Source organism: Chelmon rostratus, chromosome 23 (genome assembly GCF_017976325.1).
Source record: "Chelmon rostratus isolate fCheRos1 chromosome 23, fCheRos1.pri, whole genome shotgun sequence".
Lineage (NCBI taxonomy): Eukaryota > Metazoa > Chordata > Actinopteri > Chaetodontiformes > Chaetodontidae > Chelmon > Chelmon rostratus.
The window spans coordinates 18,040,426-18,057,172 of NC_055680.1; the positions used below are offsets into that span (position 1 = coordinate 18,040,426).

General features: G+C 45.4%; 1 protein-coding gene across 1 annotated transcript; it reads left to right on the plus strand.

The window, feature by feature from the left end:
* The first annotated feature begins 6,249 nt into the window (after positions 1–6,249).
* On the plus strand, positions 6,250–15,681 carry LOC121626983. The gene is made up of 16 exons (XM_041965741.1): positions 6,250–6,298; positions 6,656–6,744; positions 8,596–8,692; positions 8,842–8,974; positions 10,200–10,440; positions 10,666–10,822; positions 10,991–11,084; positions 11,451–11,513; positions 11,803–12,005; positions 12,380–12,511; positions 12,881–13,068; positions 13,338–13,489; positions 13,624–13,860; positions 13,999–14,161; positions 14,559–14,651; positions 15,242–15,681. Exons 1-15 carry the CDS (start codon positions 6,250–6,252, stop codon positions 14,649–14,651), a joined length of 2,091 nt encoding a protein of 696 aa, XP_041821675.1. The 3' UTR covers positions 15,242–15,681.
* The last annotated feature ends 1,066 nt before the right edge of the window (positions 15,682–16,747 follow it).

A 16,747-nucleotide genomic window follows, 5' to 3' on the forward strand; every position in this document is an offset into this window, starting at 1 on the left:
CTGAAATTAGATTAGAAGAACAAAAAAAAGGAAAAACAAAGAAAAACTGAAGTCACATTGTGGTGTCACATTGTTCAGTGGTGGCTCAGTAAATGGGATCATTGAGTGAGGTTTTACCAAAAAATAAATCAAAATGGATTATAATAATCCAACAAACAGATCGTAATCCAACTCAAGTGTGGCAGAAAGAAAGTTTACAGAACAAAAATTATTTTTAATCCAGCAAAGACTGTGTTCTCAGTTGGAGTTTAACATTATGCTGGTGTTGTTCTGTTCCTGTATCAGTGGAACTCGTCACACTTCATCCTGTGTTTTGTCCTGAGCTGAGAGTGCCACCTGCTGGACTGCTGAGGAGTTTTCATCCTAAACCTGACATGTTCAGAGCTGAGTCCAACCTCAGCATCAGCCAGTTTATGTTATTGGGACATGTGTTTTGTTCCCTTAATGTCCCCACAATGTCTTTATTTAAACAGTCCCCACAACACCAGAAGACCAGAACACACACACGCAAATAGACACTAACACAAACCCACTCAATCACACACAAACACACATACACAAAATGACACACAGAACAATACACTCACATGCACCAACATGCTCAATCACTCATTCTCATGCACATGCACACGCACGCACACACACACACACACACACACACACACACACAATTTATTAGATTAGATTAGATTTGACTTTTTGATCTCACAATGGAGAAAGTCACTCATACAGAAGCTCTTCAGAAAACACAAGGGGGGGGGGGGGGGGGGCACACAGCAAATGGAGGTGCAAATAAGAACAATAAAAATTAAATATGCAAAATAAAAACAATAAAGGTACTAATAAGAACAATAGCAAAAACAAGAACAAGGTGCAAATAAGCAACAACATGTACAACTGTAAAAGTGTCTTTTGTCCAGCAGTAATGGATTTGGATGTTTTGTAATCAGAGAAGAACAGAGGTTATTGCACATCATAACTATATATTGGAGTTGTACAGTCTGACAGCGGTGGGAATGACCTGCGGTAGCGCTCCTTCCTGCACTGAGGGAGACTCAGTCGGCCACTGAAGGAGCTGCTCAGCTCCTCTACAGTCCGGTGCAGTGGGTGAGAGTTGTTGCCCATGATGGCTGTGAGCTCGGCCAACAGCCTCCTCTCACCCACCTCCTCCACAGAGTCCAGTGGGCAGCCCAGGAGCCGGCCCTCCTGACCAGCTTGTTCAGTCTCTTCCTGTCCCGCTCTGTGCTGCCCGGGGCCAAGCAGACGACAGCGTAGAGGATAGCAGAGGCTACCACAGAGTCATAAAAAGTCCTGAGCAGGGGTCCGCAGACTACCACCTCTGACTCACAGCTGCGCAGTCGCACGTACTGTGGACGGTCAGTGAGGGAGTCGATGGTCCAGGCAGCCAGATGTCCATCCACTCCAGCGTCCTCCAGCTTCCCCCTCAGCAGTGCTGGTCTTATGGTATTGAAAGGGCTGGAGAAGTCAAAGAACATAACCCTCACAGCGCAGCCGGTCTCCAGATGGGTGAACGCCCGTTGTAGCAGGTAGATGACGGGGCTGGAGACGTGTGAAGAGGGGGGAGCAGGAAGGATGGCCGAGGGGGTGGGGAGAGAATCAAATCTGATGAAGTAACAGTTTAATTCATCTGCCCAGCGCTGGTCTCCATCAGCTGTCCCTCTGGCACCCTGTCCAAATCCAGAGATGTCCTTCAGTCCTCTCCACTCTTCTCGTGCACTGTTCTGGGCCAGCTTCTCCTCCAGTTTCTTCCCATAATCCTTCTTGGCCCGCCTAATCCTCCATTGTAGCTTGCGCTGGACTCTCTTCTGTTCCTCTCTGTCCCCTGAGTTAAAAGCCCTTTTCTTCTGGTTCAGGACGGCTTTGAGCTCAGGGGTGACCCAGGGGTGGCACGGTGCTGTCCACACAGAAGTTTATGTAGTCCGTGATGCAGTGCGTGAGGCCGTCGATGTCATCTCCATAAGAGCTGCAGAGCATGCTCCAGTCTGTGGTCTAGAAACAGTCCCTCAGTCTCTCATTAGCCTCCTCAGTCCACACTTTCACAGTCCTCTTCTGTGCAGGTTCCTTTCGCACCAGCTGGGTGTGTATTGGGGGAGCAGAGGTTGTGATCAGACCTCCCAAGGTGGGGGAGGGGGGCGAAGGTATAAGCGTCCTTCACATTTGCATACAGCAGGTCCTCATATGACACTTAACATACTGTGTGAATGTTGGGAGAGAGGCGCAGAGAGAAGCGTGATTGAAGTCCCCACTGATCAGCAGCAGGGCGCGGGGGTGGCGCATCTGGAGCTGGCTGACAGCGCAGTGGAGCCTCCGCCGAAGGAGGAATGTACACGCAAAACACAATCACGTGCGAAAACTCCCTCGGTAGATAGTACGGCCGCATGGCCACAACAAGCTGCTCCGGGTCCCGTGTGCACAGCTGTTCCTTCACGTGCACGTTCACCGGGTTGCACCAGCGCTCATTCACATACACCGCCAGCCTCCCTCCTTTCTTCTTACCGCTCTCCGCCGCACTCCGGTCTGAAAGATAAAGATAAAGAAAAGTGTCTATTTACAATAGAAAAAAGGAAAAGTAAGAAAACAGGGGTCAGAGCAACCGTAGCCAGCTGCTGGTCATCCAGCGCCATCTTGAACACGCACAACAACAGATAGTCACCCCATACGTAAGGTGAGTCCCCAGAATGTGATGGTGTAAACACATTTATGACCCAAAACAAGAGTAATACACGGAGACACACACACACACACACACACACACGATGCCGAACCTGAGTCTTCACTTCAAAATCTTGAGTTTTGTCCTCATGGTGAGTCCCCACACTGTGACGAAATAAACAGTTTTATATCCCCACAACAAGAATAATACACACACACCTAACTCCAACCCTCAGTATAAAGTTTCATGACTTACATTATGGGGACATGTGTTTTGTCCCCTTAACGTCCCCACAAGGTCATTACTTAAACAGTCCCCACAACACCACTACACCAGAACACACACACGCAAATAGACTCTAACACAAATCCACTCAATCGCACACAAACACACACACACACACACCACAACACACAGAACAACAGACTCACATGCACCAACACGCTCACTCACTCATTCTCATGCACACACACACACACACACACACACACAATGCCGAACCTGAGTCTTCACTTCAAAATTTGTTTTACATTATGCAGACTTGAGTTTTGTCCCCATGGTGAGTCCCCACACTGTGCACTGTGACCAAATAAACAGTTTTATGTCCCCACAACATGAACAAAACACACACACACACACACACACACACACACACACACACACACACACACACACACACCTAACTCAAACCCTCAGTATAAAGTTTCATGATTTACATTATGGGGACATGTGTTTTGTCCCCTTAACGTCCCCACAAGGTCATTACTTAAACAGTCCCCACAACACCACAACACCAGAACACACACACGCAAATAGACTCTACACACACACACACACATACACACACACACACACACACACACACACACACACACACACACACACACCCACCCACACATCCAACTCAAATCTTTTCTGTTAAATTTCATGATTGTTCTGTCTCGTTGTGTCTGTTGATGTGTTTCTCTGGCGTCATGTTTTGTCTTGCACTTCCTGTTTTATTGTGAAACCTCACTCTCCTCTCATTTCAGACCCTTGACTTCCTGGTGTCCTTCCCGCCTGTCTGATTGTCTGCCCCGCCCTGATTGTTTCCACCTGTTCCTTGTTACCTCGTGTGTATATAGTGTGCGTCTCCCTTTGTCCTGTGCTAGATTGTCTTGTGAACCTTGTGAACCTTGTGATCCCTGTGATCCCTGTGATCCCTTTCAGTCCCTGAATGACCTTGCCTTGTCTTGGAGTTTTTTCTCTTTTTTTTATCCATCTGTCCCATAGACTGACAAACTCAATGCCACAACCATTGCAAAACGACTGCATACATGACTTTATTGAACTCAGCACTGTCACAGCACTCAAACCCGGTGGTGGAAACTCACTAGCCAACAAATGTATAGGAACATTTCCAAGAACATCTTGTGCAGTTACATTCCACTAAAAGTATCTGCTGGCTTTCATCCAATGTTCAGGACATGACTTGAAACACAGTCACACCTGCTTTATATGTACATTATATACAAGAGCAATGCAAAATCTTTTCACTCATCAGATCATTAACCAACAAGGATTTGTTAGCCAATGATCTGACATTAAAAAGAGCAAATTTCAGCTGTAGGGATTCAGTGACAGGAGACTCGACTGACTGAACATCGACAGATTTAAGATGACTGGGACAGGAACCAGATGGTCTGTGATTGCTGCCATGTGTGCGACCATGGCAACGGCCGTTTAAGTTTTATTTTAATTTTCAGGAAGCGGCACGGCGTCTGTCTCATTTCTGATCGACACCTGAGCGACGATATCTGTGGTTATTGTTGTCTAATAGTTGACTGAGCTTCAGTGCGGCAGCTTTAACTCCCTGTCTGGTGATTGAAAATTAAGGTTCGAGGTATTCTGATGGCAGGGGTCATAACTCCATTGAACCTTGTATTCCATTAGCCCCCAGTAGTAATGACTGTACTCTGTATAAAACGTGATTATGAGAGCTGTCACTCTGACTGTGATTGTATTTTTGTTACCCCCAACCCCTCCCTCTCTGTCTCTCTTTATCATACCTTGAAACCTGAATGCACACCCACACCTTCAGACAGGAACATTGTGTTCATCGTTTGTGAGCTACCTGTCATAGTTAATTAGCTCAGTGTAGGTCACCATCTCACGCAGTCACAGACTGTTTGACTATGAAGAGGAACACTCCCATCTGATGTGCTGACAGTGTTTGGGCAGTTTTCCACCCACGTGCATTGCGATGTGCAGGTGGACAGGATTTGGGCTGTTTTAACATGAGTTGAATTGTATCTAGAGCCGATCCATTGAGGTCTTTGTGGATGTGCAGACCGCCTGCCTTGTCTGCAGCTTCTTCACACGCACCTGAGAAAAGGCCACAATGAATGTCAATGGACTGCTTTATCTAAGTCTTGTATGGACATGAATTCCATTCATTCTAGCTGCACTGTCACTAGTTTCCTGCTGACCTGTGTGAAAAAGGTGCAGAACACAAATTAAAGGAGGGTTCACGACAGGTGTCGTCATTTCACCACAGGTATCGCTCCACCTCCGCCACACCTCCTCTGCCCTCCTGGGTGTTAACAGCAGTGAGGATGCACATAAAAAGAGAGGGAGTGAGAGAGAGAGCAGCATCTTCCACACAGAGAGAGCACCAGACAAATCAGCATCATCAGAGACCTTCATCTTCCTCATCCTCCATCAGACCTCCAGAGGGTAAGACAACCTGCACCCTCCTCGTCTGTCTCTTCTTCTCTCCACTGATATTCACATCTGAACACATCTTAGTTCACATCAACACGTCACAATTGACAGTGTGAGTTAAAAACGGCTTCTGGAGTAAAACAAAGTGTGTTTTGTGCCAGACTGATAGTCAGTCACTGTGTCGGCAGTTATTACAGCGTTATTACAGAAAATCTAGGAAGTCGTGCAGGTGAGCGCGGCGCAGACAACCGAGGAGAACGTCAGTATTACGGTCACAACTTGATCTCAGATACATTTAGATCATAAGAGGTCATTTTTTGTGCTTCTCCATTCAACAAGTCTGAGTAAGAGCTTATTCTCATCATTGATATGAATTATTTGTTGCTGCTAAACTGGAGAAATATTTGGATAAAAGGGTTTTTAAAGGTGATTTGAAGACTTCAATGAGCTTTATTGTTGGACTTTGGGAAACTGAGCTAAAATCTTTTCACAGTTTTCTCACATTTTATAAACCAAACAATGAATTGAGAAATAAAGTTGCAGATTAATGGATGATGAAAAAATAGTAATTTTCAGCCTGGAGAATGAGCTCAGATGTGACGTCAGTGTTCTGCTGTGAAAAAATGTCTTTCACAGCGACTGAATACTGCAACATTTAGACCAATCACAGACATGCAGGGTTTGTGCGGTCATGGAAAAACCTGGAGAAGTCATGGAAGTGTCATGGAAATCCACATTTGTACAGTATGAATCCTGCTCATGGACTTTATTTCCTGTTTGTCAGGAAAAGACTTGAACTTTGAATGTGGCTGTGACTTTCTGTCCAACTGTGTGTCTTCCAGCTCTCTGCCAGCTGATTGGCCTCCTCCAACATGCTCCGCCCCCTGCTCCTCCTGTCTGCTCTCATTGGGCTGCTGCCTGGTAAGCACACACGCCCGAGGCAGCCATGTTGAAACTCCACCCACAAGACGAGTTGAGGGACTTCAGTAGAAGCAACATAATAAATTAGCAAACAGTCTGAGGACAAAGAGCAGAAAGACTTGAAGTCAGTCAGAAACTTTAAGTGCTGATAATCTGCCAAATATGGAGAGATGTTCCTGACACCTCTTTGTTTCTAAGAAGAAGTGGGACCTCATGATGTGATATGAAAAGTTTTGATTGACTGATAAACAAACTCTGTTTTATTCCTTCATGAAGTCAACATTTGAATCCTTCCCTGTTGTCCAACCAGCTCACAGACTCTAGTTCTGACGTCTCATGTGTCTCCATCGTCTTCAGGTGCTGAGCAGCAGTATGTTGGTTCTGCAACATTTAACATCTCCTCTTGTCCCATCACATATTATGGAGAGCAGTTCACAACGCTGTATGTAAGTAGGAAGGAGCCTGATGCTTGAGAATATCTGTCTTTGTCCATCTAGTGTCTCATTAATGTCCAGTGCAGTGACACTGAATGTCTGAACATCAACTGATGTAACATCCAGAAGAGTGAGAGCTCTGACTGAAACCTCCACAACTCACTGAGTGAAGTGAAGTTGGCCAGAGCTCTTTGTAGAAAAGTTCTTTTGTTAATTCACTCGTTGTGTCTCTTTAACAGGTGACTGCCACGAATGATGCATTCAAAGCCTGTTTCAACAGCGATGGTCTGGACTGTATTGTTGGGCCTCCAGTCTTAAGTAATATGTTCTATTTTCGAGAACCAACTGAGAATGAAGCAGAATGGCATCAGAATTTGCCATCTATTTCCAGCCCACTGCTTTGCTCAGTGGAGTTGAGTGGGTTTTTGGGTGGACTTATTGTGAGTGTTGTTCACTGTCATGACTCAATAAATAGAAATTTAACTGTTTAAACACTCAAAAGAACAAATTATCAAGAACTTTTCTGAAATCTCTTGGAGTAAATTTCCTAATACTGACAGTAACTCCTCTGTTGACTCTTTACAGTTTTCTCTGACAATAAGCAGCTTTGGCTCACAAGCAGCTGTGAAATCAGAAACAGGCAGTCTGGGACCACATGTGAGTATGAAGTGTCAAATAAAAGGAAAAACCAACATAAAGTGTCTTTGTGAGCTGTTGCCATTGATTTTACAAGTCTCTGGAACTCTACAGGAGGGATGAACACCATTCTTCCAAAAGATATTCCCTCATTTGGTGTTTAGATCGTTGACTGTGAAGGCCACGGCACATGATTCACATCATTTTCATGCTCATCAGAACATTCAGTGAGTCCTCGTACCCGATGGATGGAGGCACTGTCATCCTGGAAGAGACCACTCCCATCAGGATAGAAATGTTTCATCGTAGGACAGTGGTGATCTCTTAGAATTACTTTGTATTGATTTGCTGGGGCACCTCCCTCGAAGGGGACATGTGGACCCAAATCATGGCAGCAGAATGCCCCCCACAGCAAAACAGAGCCTCCAGATCCCCTCACTGTCGGGCTCAAGCACTCAGGCCTGCACCTGGATGACTCAACCAGATCACTTTTTCCACATGTGATGTGCGTTCATCTGTAATGGGGGCTTTATGCTCTGCAGCCCCCTGTAATATTCCTCTCTGTGTAGCTGTTGCTGCAGTCTGATCATGTCCTGCATTGACGTGTGTGTGTGTGTGTGTGAGTGTGTGTGTGTGTGTGAAGTGAATTTCATATTCAAGCTGATGTGTGTAGGATTTGAACATTTCTGACTCCTAGTGGCGATATCAAGAAAGACAGTTGGAGAAACCAATGCACACTGCTCCCCCATCACCCCTCACCCTCCCAAAGTGACCCAGTGACACTGACACCCAAGGATTGAAGGCAGCACATAGACTGCACCAGAGTTCAGCAGGATTGTTTCATTTCTCCACCAAAATGTATGATACCAGAATCATTTCAAGATGCTGGAATCACATCAAAGCTCCACACAGCGTCATGCAACCATGTGATCCCAACACCCCCAGTTTGAGTCCAGTCCAGGACCTTTGTTGCATAGCGACCCTCCCTCTTTTCTACTGTTGGCTATCTAAATAAAGACAAACATCAAACTACAAATACTTGAAGAAATCTGGACACAGTTACTTTTTACCATCAGTTGAACAAAAATAAGGCAACACGTCATGTTTAGTTGAACAAGCGGACAAGACAGAGTCATTTTTCTACTGAGTTTAGCTTCTTTTAATCATGTCTGAAATCATGATCTCTGCTCTGTGATCCTAACATTGGTTGTGTTTGTTGCTGTCTAGGAGATTGAATTTGTGGCCAACGATGATTCTGTAGATTCAGTGAATTTGACAAACACAGGCCCGATCTACAAAGACATCAGCGCATGCAGACAGTCAGGTTGGGAAATCCACTGGATCCATAAATCTACATAAATCTACCCTTCAAAACTGAACTGCAGTATTAATATGTTGCTGTCTCTTGTTATTGGACAGTTTGTAAACTATAAAGTGAACTATGACATTTGAACCTGATTCTTCACTTCACAGGTGTTTTGTATTTCTATGATGATGAGGTCAGTTCTGACCCAGACACCTGCTCCACTGAATCCTGTGATCGTGTGGCAACCATTCAGCCCAACGACATATGTGGCCCTCTGGAGCGTTGTCATGGCAACAACACGTAAGTATGTGTGCTTCATGTTGACGAGAAGGAGCTGTGATGATACAGGAACTTGATGAGGAATCTTTATTCAGGGACGCGTCACTGAGAGCAACAGATTTGACTGCAGGAAGCTTTTAATGTGAAGCAGCAGCAGCAGGAAATGTTGGGTTTGCATCAGCAGGAACTCAACGCAGCTCAAATGCAGCTCTGATAGGAGCAAAGAGATGAGAGAACAGTGAGGCTGATATCTGTGAGATAAAAGAAGAGCAGAAACATCTATGTGTTGTGTCTCAGAGAGATCTACTGAAGTTAGCATGCTAACTATCTAGCCTGGGTCCATCCCATCTCGTAGTACCACTGTGTACCTCAGGAGGACTTAGTCCCACAGTAAAGCTCAGGCCTGTGGAGGTGCGCGCTGACTGATGCCTGACCCCCCCCCCCCCTGCCCCCCACCCTCACTCTGTAAATCACCTCAGTACAGTGTACATGATCGTCAGGCTGTTTGGCCCTGGTCTGGCTGTGTTCACTCAGAAGCTGCTGAGCCTGGTTCCGTTGCCTGCTCACCTGGCTCCGGTTCTGGTGCCCATTCCAGCACCACTCCCTGCCAGCAATCCCCACTGGGTCCCCACATTCCAGGCTTGAAACCTTCCTCTTCCTGGTGGTCTAAAGCTGCTGTGCTAGCAGTGTTAACAACACCAACACTCCCCAGGTGCTCCAACCTCCCAGTCCAGACCGTTAGTTGCACAGCTAACTAGCTAACAGCAGTTCCAGTTGGCAGCAGTTAGCGGTTACTTTGGTGATTAGCTGCTATTTGTGTGTAATATGAATTCAACAGGTGGCCAATTCTTTCGTACTGCAAGACAAAATTTTGAGTCGATGGAGATATGATAAGTTGACAAAATAGTTTTCATAAACTGTACTGTTGTCACTGAAAGCAGATGGCAGTGCAATGTGATCCTGGAGAAAGTTCCAGAACAACAGGGAGACATTTCCCTGGAATACTGAACCAAATGTTGATTTTACTGCTGAGTCCTTCAAGTGACTGCTGTTGGCTGACATGTGAGCCAGACCTGAAAACATGACAATCAAATATTCAGGAGATAAATGCCTCAATTATGACATGAACATGAACAGAAGACTTCACTCCTGTCGTTTGTTTGTTTGAGGGCCCCCTGGTGGCCGCGGCCCTCAGCAGCAGCTGCTGATGGTGTTTGTTGTTTCTGTCCCTCTCCGCCTCCATCAGCTGCATGTTTGTCTCCATCTGCACTGTGACCGGCCCCGCTGTCATTGACTTTAATGACCAACTGAAGACTGTGGAGGATCGGTGTGGGTACACCCTGCTGACAGGTTCATCAATCCAAAACCTCACTGTGGTGGCGAACTTCCGGGAACGTCGTCGTAGAGATGTGAGCTTTTTGGACAGCGTGACACTGCGGCTGCAGGGGCAGGATCATGTTCACCTGGAACAAGGCGGGATAGTTAAGGTAAGCTACCTACAGCCACAGTCTGGTGTCAGTGTGGACTGTGATCCCAAATCCTCGTCACATCCTCTGCTGAGTCAGCTCTCATCTTTCTTCTCAGTCACATTAGAAGCAGTTGTTTGAATTCTGGTGAACTCAGTGGTTGTTGCAGTGAAAACAGTCTGTTTGTGTGTGTTTGTGATGTTTGAAGCTGTGTTTCCTCCACTTTGTCTCTCTGCTGTGATGCAGGAGGGGAACACAACACTGACCATCAACGGCTCGACTGATCTGGGAAACGGTGTGGAGGTCATTGTGGACCCAACTGGAGTCACAGTCACCGTGTTGCACCCCGAGTCCACCACTTCTGTCTTCTTTGACGGGAACACTGCACAGATCATCTACGCAGGTACAGAAACTGAAATCCTACCACTCACCACACAGGACTAGTAATTGTGGTGCTCAGCCCTCATCTGGGGCATCAGGACTAAACTCAACTGTCCTTTAGTGAGCTGCTGTTCACCCAGTATGAACGTTGATACTGATCTGACCCACATCCTGTTCTGAACCTGTCCAGGACCTACTGGACAAGATCCAGAACTGGGGGGATTGTGTGCCAACTCCAGCGCGTCTGTGAGTGATGAGAGACTTCCTGAGGACATTGGCAGCAGGTGAGACCTCAATCACAACCCACTGAATGCTGTTGATCACAGGGTTCAATGTACTTTGTAGTCTCATATTGAAATTCAGTTCCTGAACACATCTTAACTTGTCTGGACTCTTAATATTTTTGTTGACTCTGTATGTTGTGATTTCTTGGTTGTCTCACAACAATGAGCATTTCCAGGACTTGACTTTGAAATGATCTGGACGCCTCTTGAAAAAGAAGAAAGGTTCTTCTGCCTTTTGACTTGTGGACTGAAACAAAGACACAAAGCTAATGTGTATCTATAACACTCAGAAAGTGTGTTTGTGTTTATCTGAATAAGTCAGAGCAGGGGAACAGTCCTCACCTTGTGTTGTGTGTCGCCCTCTAGCTGTGAGGTGCAGTACAATGACACTGCTGACAGTTCCATCAACTGCACCATGATGACTGAACGGTGAGCAGAAGAAACATCTCTCTGTATTCTACTTCCATCTGTGTGCTGAATGACATGTTCCATCACATGTTGAATGTCATGTGATGTGAGGAGGGATGGGAGATAAACACACCTGAACTCATTTGGGGAACAGAGTTAATCACATTTTGTGTGAACAGAAATCTGTGTGACATGAAGCTTCAACAGCTGTCCCGTGTTTAGGTTTATTCCCAGTTATAGAACGTAACACAGCGCTGACTGGACTTCATCCTTCTGTCTCCCTTTCTGTCTCTTCACATCTGTGGAACAGCTGTAACCTCCTGTTGGAGGAGCCCTTCACCTCCTGTCACAACCACACCGACCCAGAGTCCTACATAAACGCCTGCATCGACACTTTGTGCAAATACCCTGCGGTGGACGGTCTGAACTGTCAGTTCCAGGAGGCCTACGCCAGAGACTGCAGCCTGCTCAGCGACGACATACTGGACAGCTGGAGGTCAACGGCCGGCTGCTGTAAGACTTCTCTCACTTCAGTTCAATTGAGTGAAGCTTTATCAACGAGTCGCTTTGAATGACAGAATTCACATTTAAACAAATGGGAACTTGTTCTACTTTCATTCAAACTGAAATACCGAAAGACAAGAAATGTCTGACAGGAAAAAGTCTTTCTCTGTAATTTTTTGAGTGAAACTTTCAGTTTTCACAGCAGTTTGTGGAGAATTGATTAAATTGGCGTTGCAGTCATTGTGTGTTTGTGACAGAATCAATCAGTCATCTGCATTAAAAACAGCCAGTGTCTGTACTGAACACTGTTTCTTTAGTGCCATTTTATTATTTCACTGTGTACCATTATAGTTTACATGTGTGTCTCTCTGTGTCTCTCTCAGCCCCCCCTCAGCCCTTCTGTCAGGGAAGGATCTGCAGCGATCATGAGTTCTGTGCTGAGACCATCAGTGGTGGAATCGGCTGCTTCTGTCGGGCCATTTTTGCCTTCCCGTACAGATCGAATGACGCTTTGGGTACGTCAGCTGTGACACAACAACACGACTGACTTGTGCAGAGTCCTGATCCTCAGAGGCTGCAGGGTTTTCTCACAGGGAGAGTTGTTTCACACAGATTGTGGAGCTGCTGATAACTGACCTTCAGCACTCAGTTTGACTGAATGTTTGTCATCAGACGAACCAAACGACCATAAAAACTGGTCGTTTGGTTCCCTCCTTTATTTCTGCCTGTAGAGCAGCTCTGAATGAAAGAAAAGACAAATGTCAGCAAAGCAGGACTGAATGGTTTGACTTGTTGTGTCCCACATGGTGTAAATGTCTGTACAGTCTGTCCTCTCTCTCATGGTCATGTTCCTGTTTCCCTCGTCTGTCCTGCTGGACGTTCAGGTCACCCGACGGTCTGCGAGGAGAACTCAGCTTCAGTTACTCTGGTCGGGTGTCTCCTGGAGGAGAAAGGCCTCGACTATACGATGTTACACCTCAATGACCCCACCTGCACGGGTCAGAGAGATGAGCTGGACCACATGGTGACCTTCAGCTACAACGGCAGCAACACCTGTGGGACGGAGGTCATGGTGGGTTCTCCACCACGTCTTTACTCTCAACAAGCAGCCAAATCTCTTCCAGCACTCTGCTGAGCTTCTCCTGCTCCCCTCTGGTTTGGGATCTTTCTGTGGTTTGGCTTCAGCTGTGACCTCCATGGTTTCTAGAGATGTTGGTCATCTATGAAGCTGATTCTCTCCAGTCAACACCTAACAAATGTCACACTGTACAGCTGAATGGAAAGAGTTGTGATGAATTTGTGAGGAACTTGTGCAACATGTGAATCTCTGTGACCCTGCAGGCCAACAACAGCCAACTGATCTACATGAACAGCGTCACAGTCCTGAACAGCTCCTCTGACAACATCACTCGCCAGGACCAAGTCTACATCGACTTCTCCTGCGTCTTCACTCAGCCAGATGTCAACACTGTGACCTTCAGAATCAAAGACAGGTGAGTGGAGGCTGTTAACTTTGTGTTGTGAAGCTTGTTGTGAAGAGGTTTGTGAGTATAAGACAGCTGAGCTGTGTGTGTGTGTGTGTGTGTGTGTGTTTGTGTGTGTGTGTGTGTGTGTGTGTTCTCTGCAGCTCTGTGATTGAGAAGATCACATCTGGAACTTGGAATTACACTCTGACCATGAAGGCCTACACCGACGCCGGACGCACACAAGCTGTGGACTCCAACACTGAAGTCCAGCTGAACCAGCAGATCTGGGTGCAGCTGGAGACTGACGGGCTGGATGACGGTTTGGTCGCCCTGGTGACCGACTCCTGCTGGGCAACCGACCAGCCTGAGAGTCTGAGATACAACCTGATTGTAGACGGGTGAGACTCACAGAGGTGGTCGCTGCTCGCTGCTGTTCCAAATGAATCAGAAGCAGGGACTCGTTCATAAATGTGCTTTTTGATTCCTGAAAACAAAGTGTGCTCTGATGTGATGTGTGTTTTCCTGTTTGTCAACAGCTGTGCGAACCCCGATGATCAGACGGTGAATGTGGTGGGAAACGGAGCGGGAACGTCCAACTACTTCTCCTTCAACATGTTCCAGTTCTCTAGGAGCTCTTCTGAGGTCTCTGTGCACTGCAAAGTCAACCTGTGTGCCAACTTGAACCAGACCTGCACCCCGGTACGCCTCCCAGACACACCACACACACACTCATGAAACCAGCTGCTCATCACTGAAAACAGGCCCTAGCCCCCACAAGTCCTTCTGAAAAGCAGTTAGAACAACAGTTTACAGATGTGTCAGACTGCTTCCATCACCTCCACCAAAGACTTTCTGTTTACTCTTTGTTCACTCTTCTAGTCCTGAACTGTTTGACATGAGCTGCATCACTCTTGAACAGGCATGTCAAACTGATTCCACAAAGCGCCATGTGGCTGCAGGTTTTCGTTCCAACCAGGAGGAGCACACCAGGCTGGAATCAATTAATCAGCTGATTTCAGTCTTCAGCTGATAACTAAGTGATCCCTTGATGTTGATTGGATGGCACTTTATCTCTCTCTCTGTCGTTCACTCCCAGGATTGTAGCGGAGGTCTTCGGAAACGCAGATCTGCTGGGTCCAAATATTTAGATGAGGCTCCGGCCTTCATCTCCATGACCTGGACTAATTAGGTAAGACACAACTCTGCTACTGACTGGTGACATCAGAGTGTATATATACTTCATAAGTATATGAGTGATTCTTACAGTATCTGTTGTCTACAGCTGCTTTAGACTGTGGAAATAGTTTCTCTGCTGATCAGTTCATGAAACCCTGCAGCCATCTGAAGGTGGCAGGACACACATGTTGATAAATCTGCAGCCAGAGTGCTGTGCCAACACTTCAGTGCCAAAGCCCGTCCTCAGTCAAAAAACAGCCATATAGGTCGTCTGTGCATGTAGTTTATAACAAAACTGTTGACCTTTGTGACCTGAAATCAGTACCAGCCTGCTTCAGGATCACCACATTGACACACATCAAACTGGTAGTCTGAGATCATTAATGAGTGGAAGAAGAAGGAAGAACGATGACATGAGTGATATCTGATGATCTGATGTTGAAAGTAAGACGTGAGTCTGACAGGGAGGTTTTTCTGCTCAGGTTTCACACTCATCACAAACAACAGAGTGAAGAGAGTTCAAGAGTCAAACATGTTGGTTTCAGTCGGGATGCAGGTTTGCAGAAAAGACGTCAATCACAGTTTGGTCTGGTATCTTCTCAGGTTGTTTCCACGGTAACTCGGACTGACTGACTGGCTGTCGACCTTCACCTTGATTCCTGAGTTTTACGTCGTCCTAATCCAGAGCCTGATTGTGTGAATGCTTTTGTTTTCGAACGACGTGTCCTAGAGATTAGCTCACTTAGCTTACAAGCCATGCTAGCTCAAACAATAATAAAGAGACACTTCTGCCCCTCTTCCAGCTGAGATTGGGTTGATTCAGTCCAGATTCCCCTCAGATGGTAGAAATTATTTCACTGATTGGATCCTTTAAAAGTGAGTCTACCATCAGAGCAGAGCATGTTAGCGTGACTCATTTCTCAATAACAAACCTGAGCTAATCTTTGATGGAGCGTCTCTGAGCAGAATGTGTTGCTGTGCCTTCCTCACTGGTTTCCACACTGCAAACACAGCACCTTTTTATTTCCTGAAATATGAAACACTATAAAAACATTATCAAAAACTATATGGTGAAGGAAAGTGTGTGTTGGGAAGCTTGGGATTAACAATATATGTATCAACATGTTATTCGTTCTATTGTGAATCAACACTCCGATCAATAACAATAATCAGATGTTATTTGGAACAACTAATGATCATGAATGATGAAGTTTTGTCTGCATATTACAGTGTGTGACATGGAGTGGACAACACTGTATAACTTTAAAATCCTTATAAATCCTGATAATATTTACCTTTTCATTCTTTTCTGGAGACAGCAGTTTCTGTCAGCTTGTGCCTGTAACATGATATCAGCTCATCACATCAGTTCAGTTTGATCCATGGTTGATGGTTGAAGCTTTGCCACAACGAGGTTTAGAAGTTCACTCTGAGGAAAACAATGAATTCAGTGCAAATGCAGCATCAACATGTTGATGATTTACAGATTCCAGGTCAGTCAGAACTGATCTGTGTAGCCTCACTGCACTGACAATCTAAACACAAGACTGGATCCTGCTGTCACGCTCAAAGACACTGACAAGTTTTCTAATACAAGCTTAAATTCAGGACAGCAACGAAAACTAAATATGAAATGTTTTTAATAATGTCGTAATTTTAGCGACATCACTTGTAAACAAACTTTTTGAATCATAAAAACAAAATGGTTTGTTTTACAACTCAACATGATGTGATTTAACTAGCCAATAAATTATCCAGAAATGTGGCCTTCATGTAGCTGAGATACGAGTTATGCTGTTTCATTTGTTTTATGTTACTATTATTGTTCATTATTAAGCAACAAAAAAATAAATAAAATGAGTTTGTGGGAAAATCAAAACTATGAGTTGGGTTCATTCTTCTGAAACTTGAGGCCACTTCTTGGTGAAATTGTCACAGCCTCTCATGTTCACTTGTCATAACTTATTGTGAATTTGTTGAAGTTAATGTTGAAGATGTTGTAAAAATGTAAAAAGATGGCCTTGTACACTCCTACAAAACACAGACAGCTGAATTTAGATTAGAAGAACAAACAAAAGGAAAAACAAAGAAAAAAGAAAAACTGAAGTC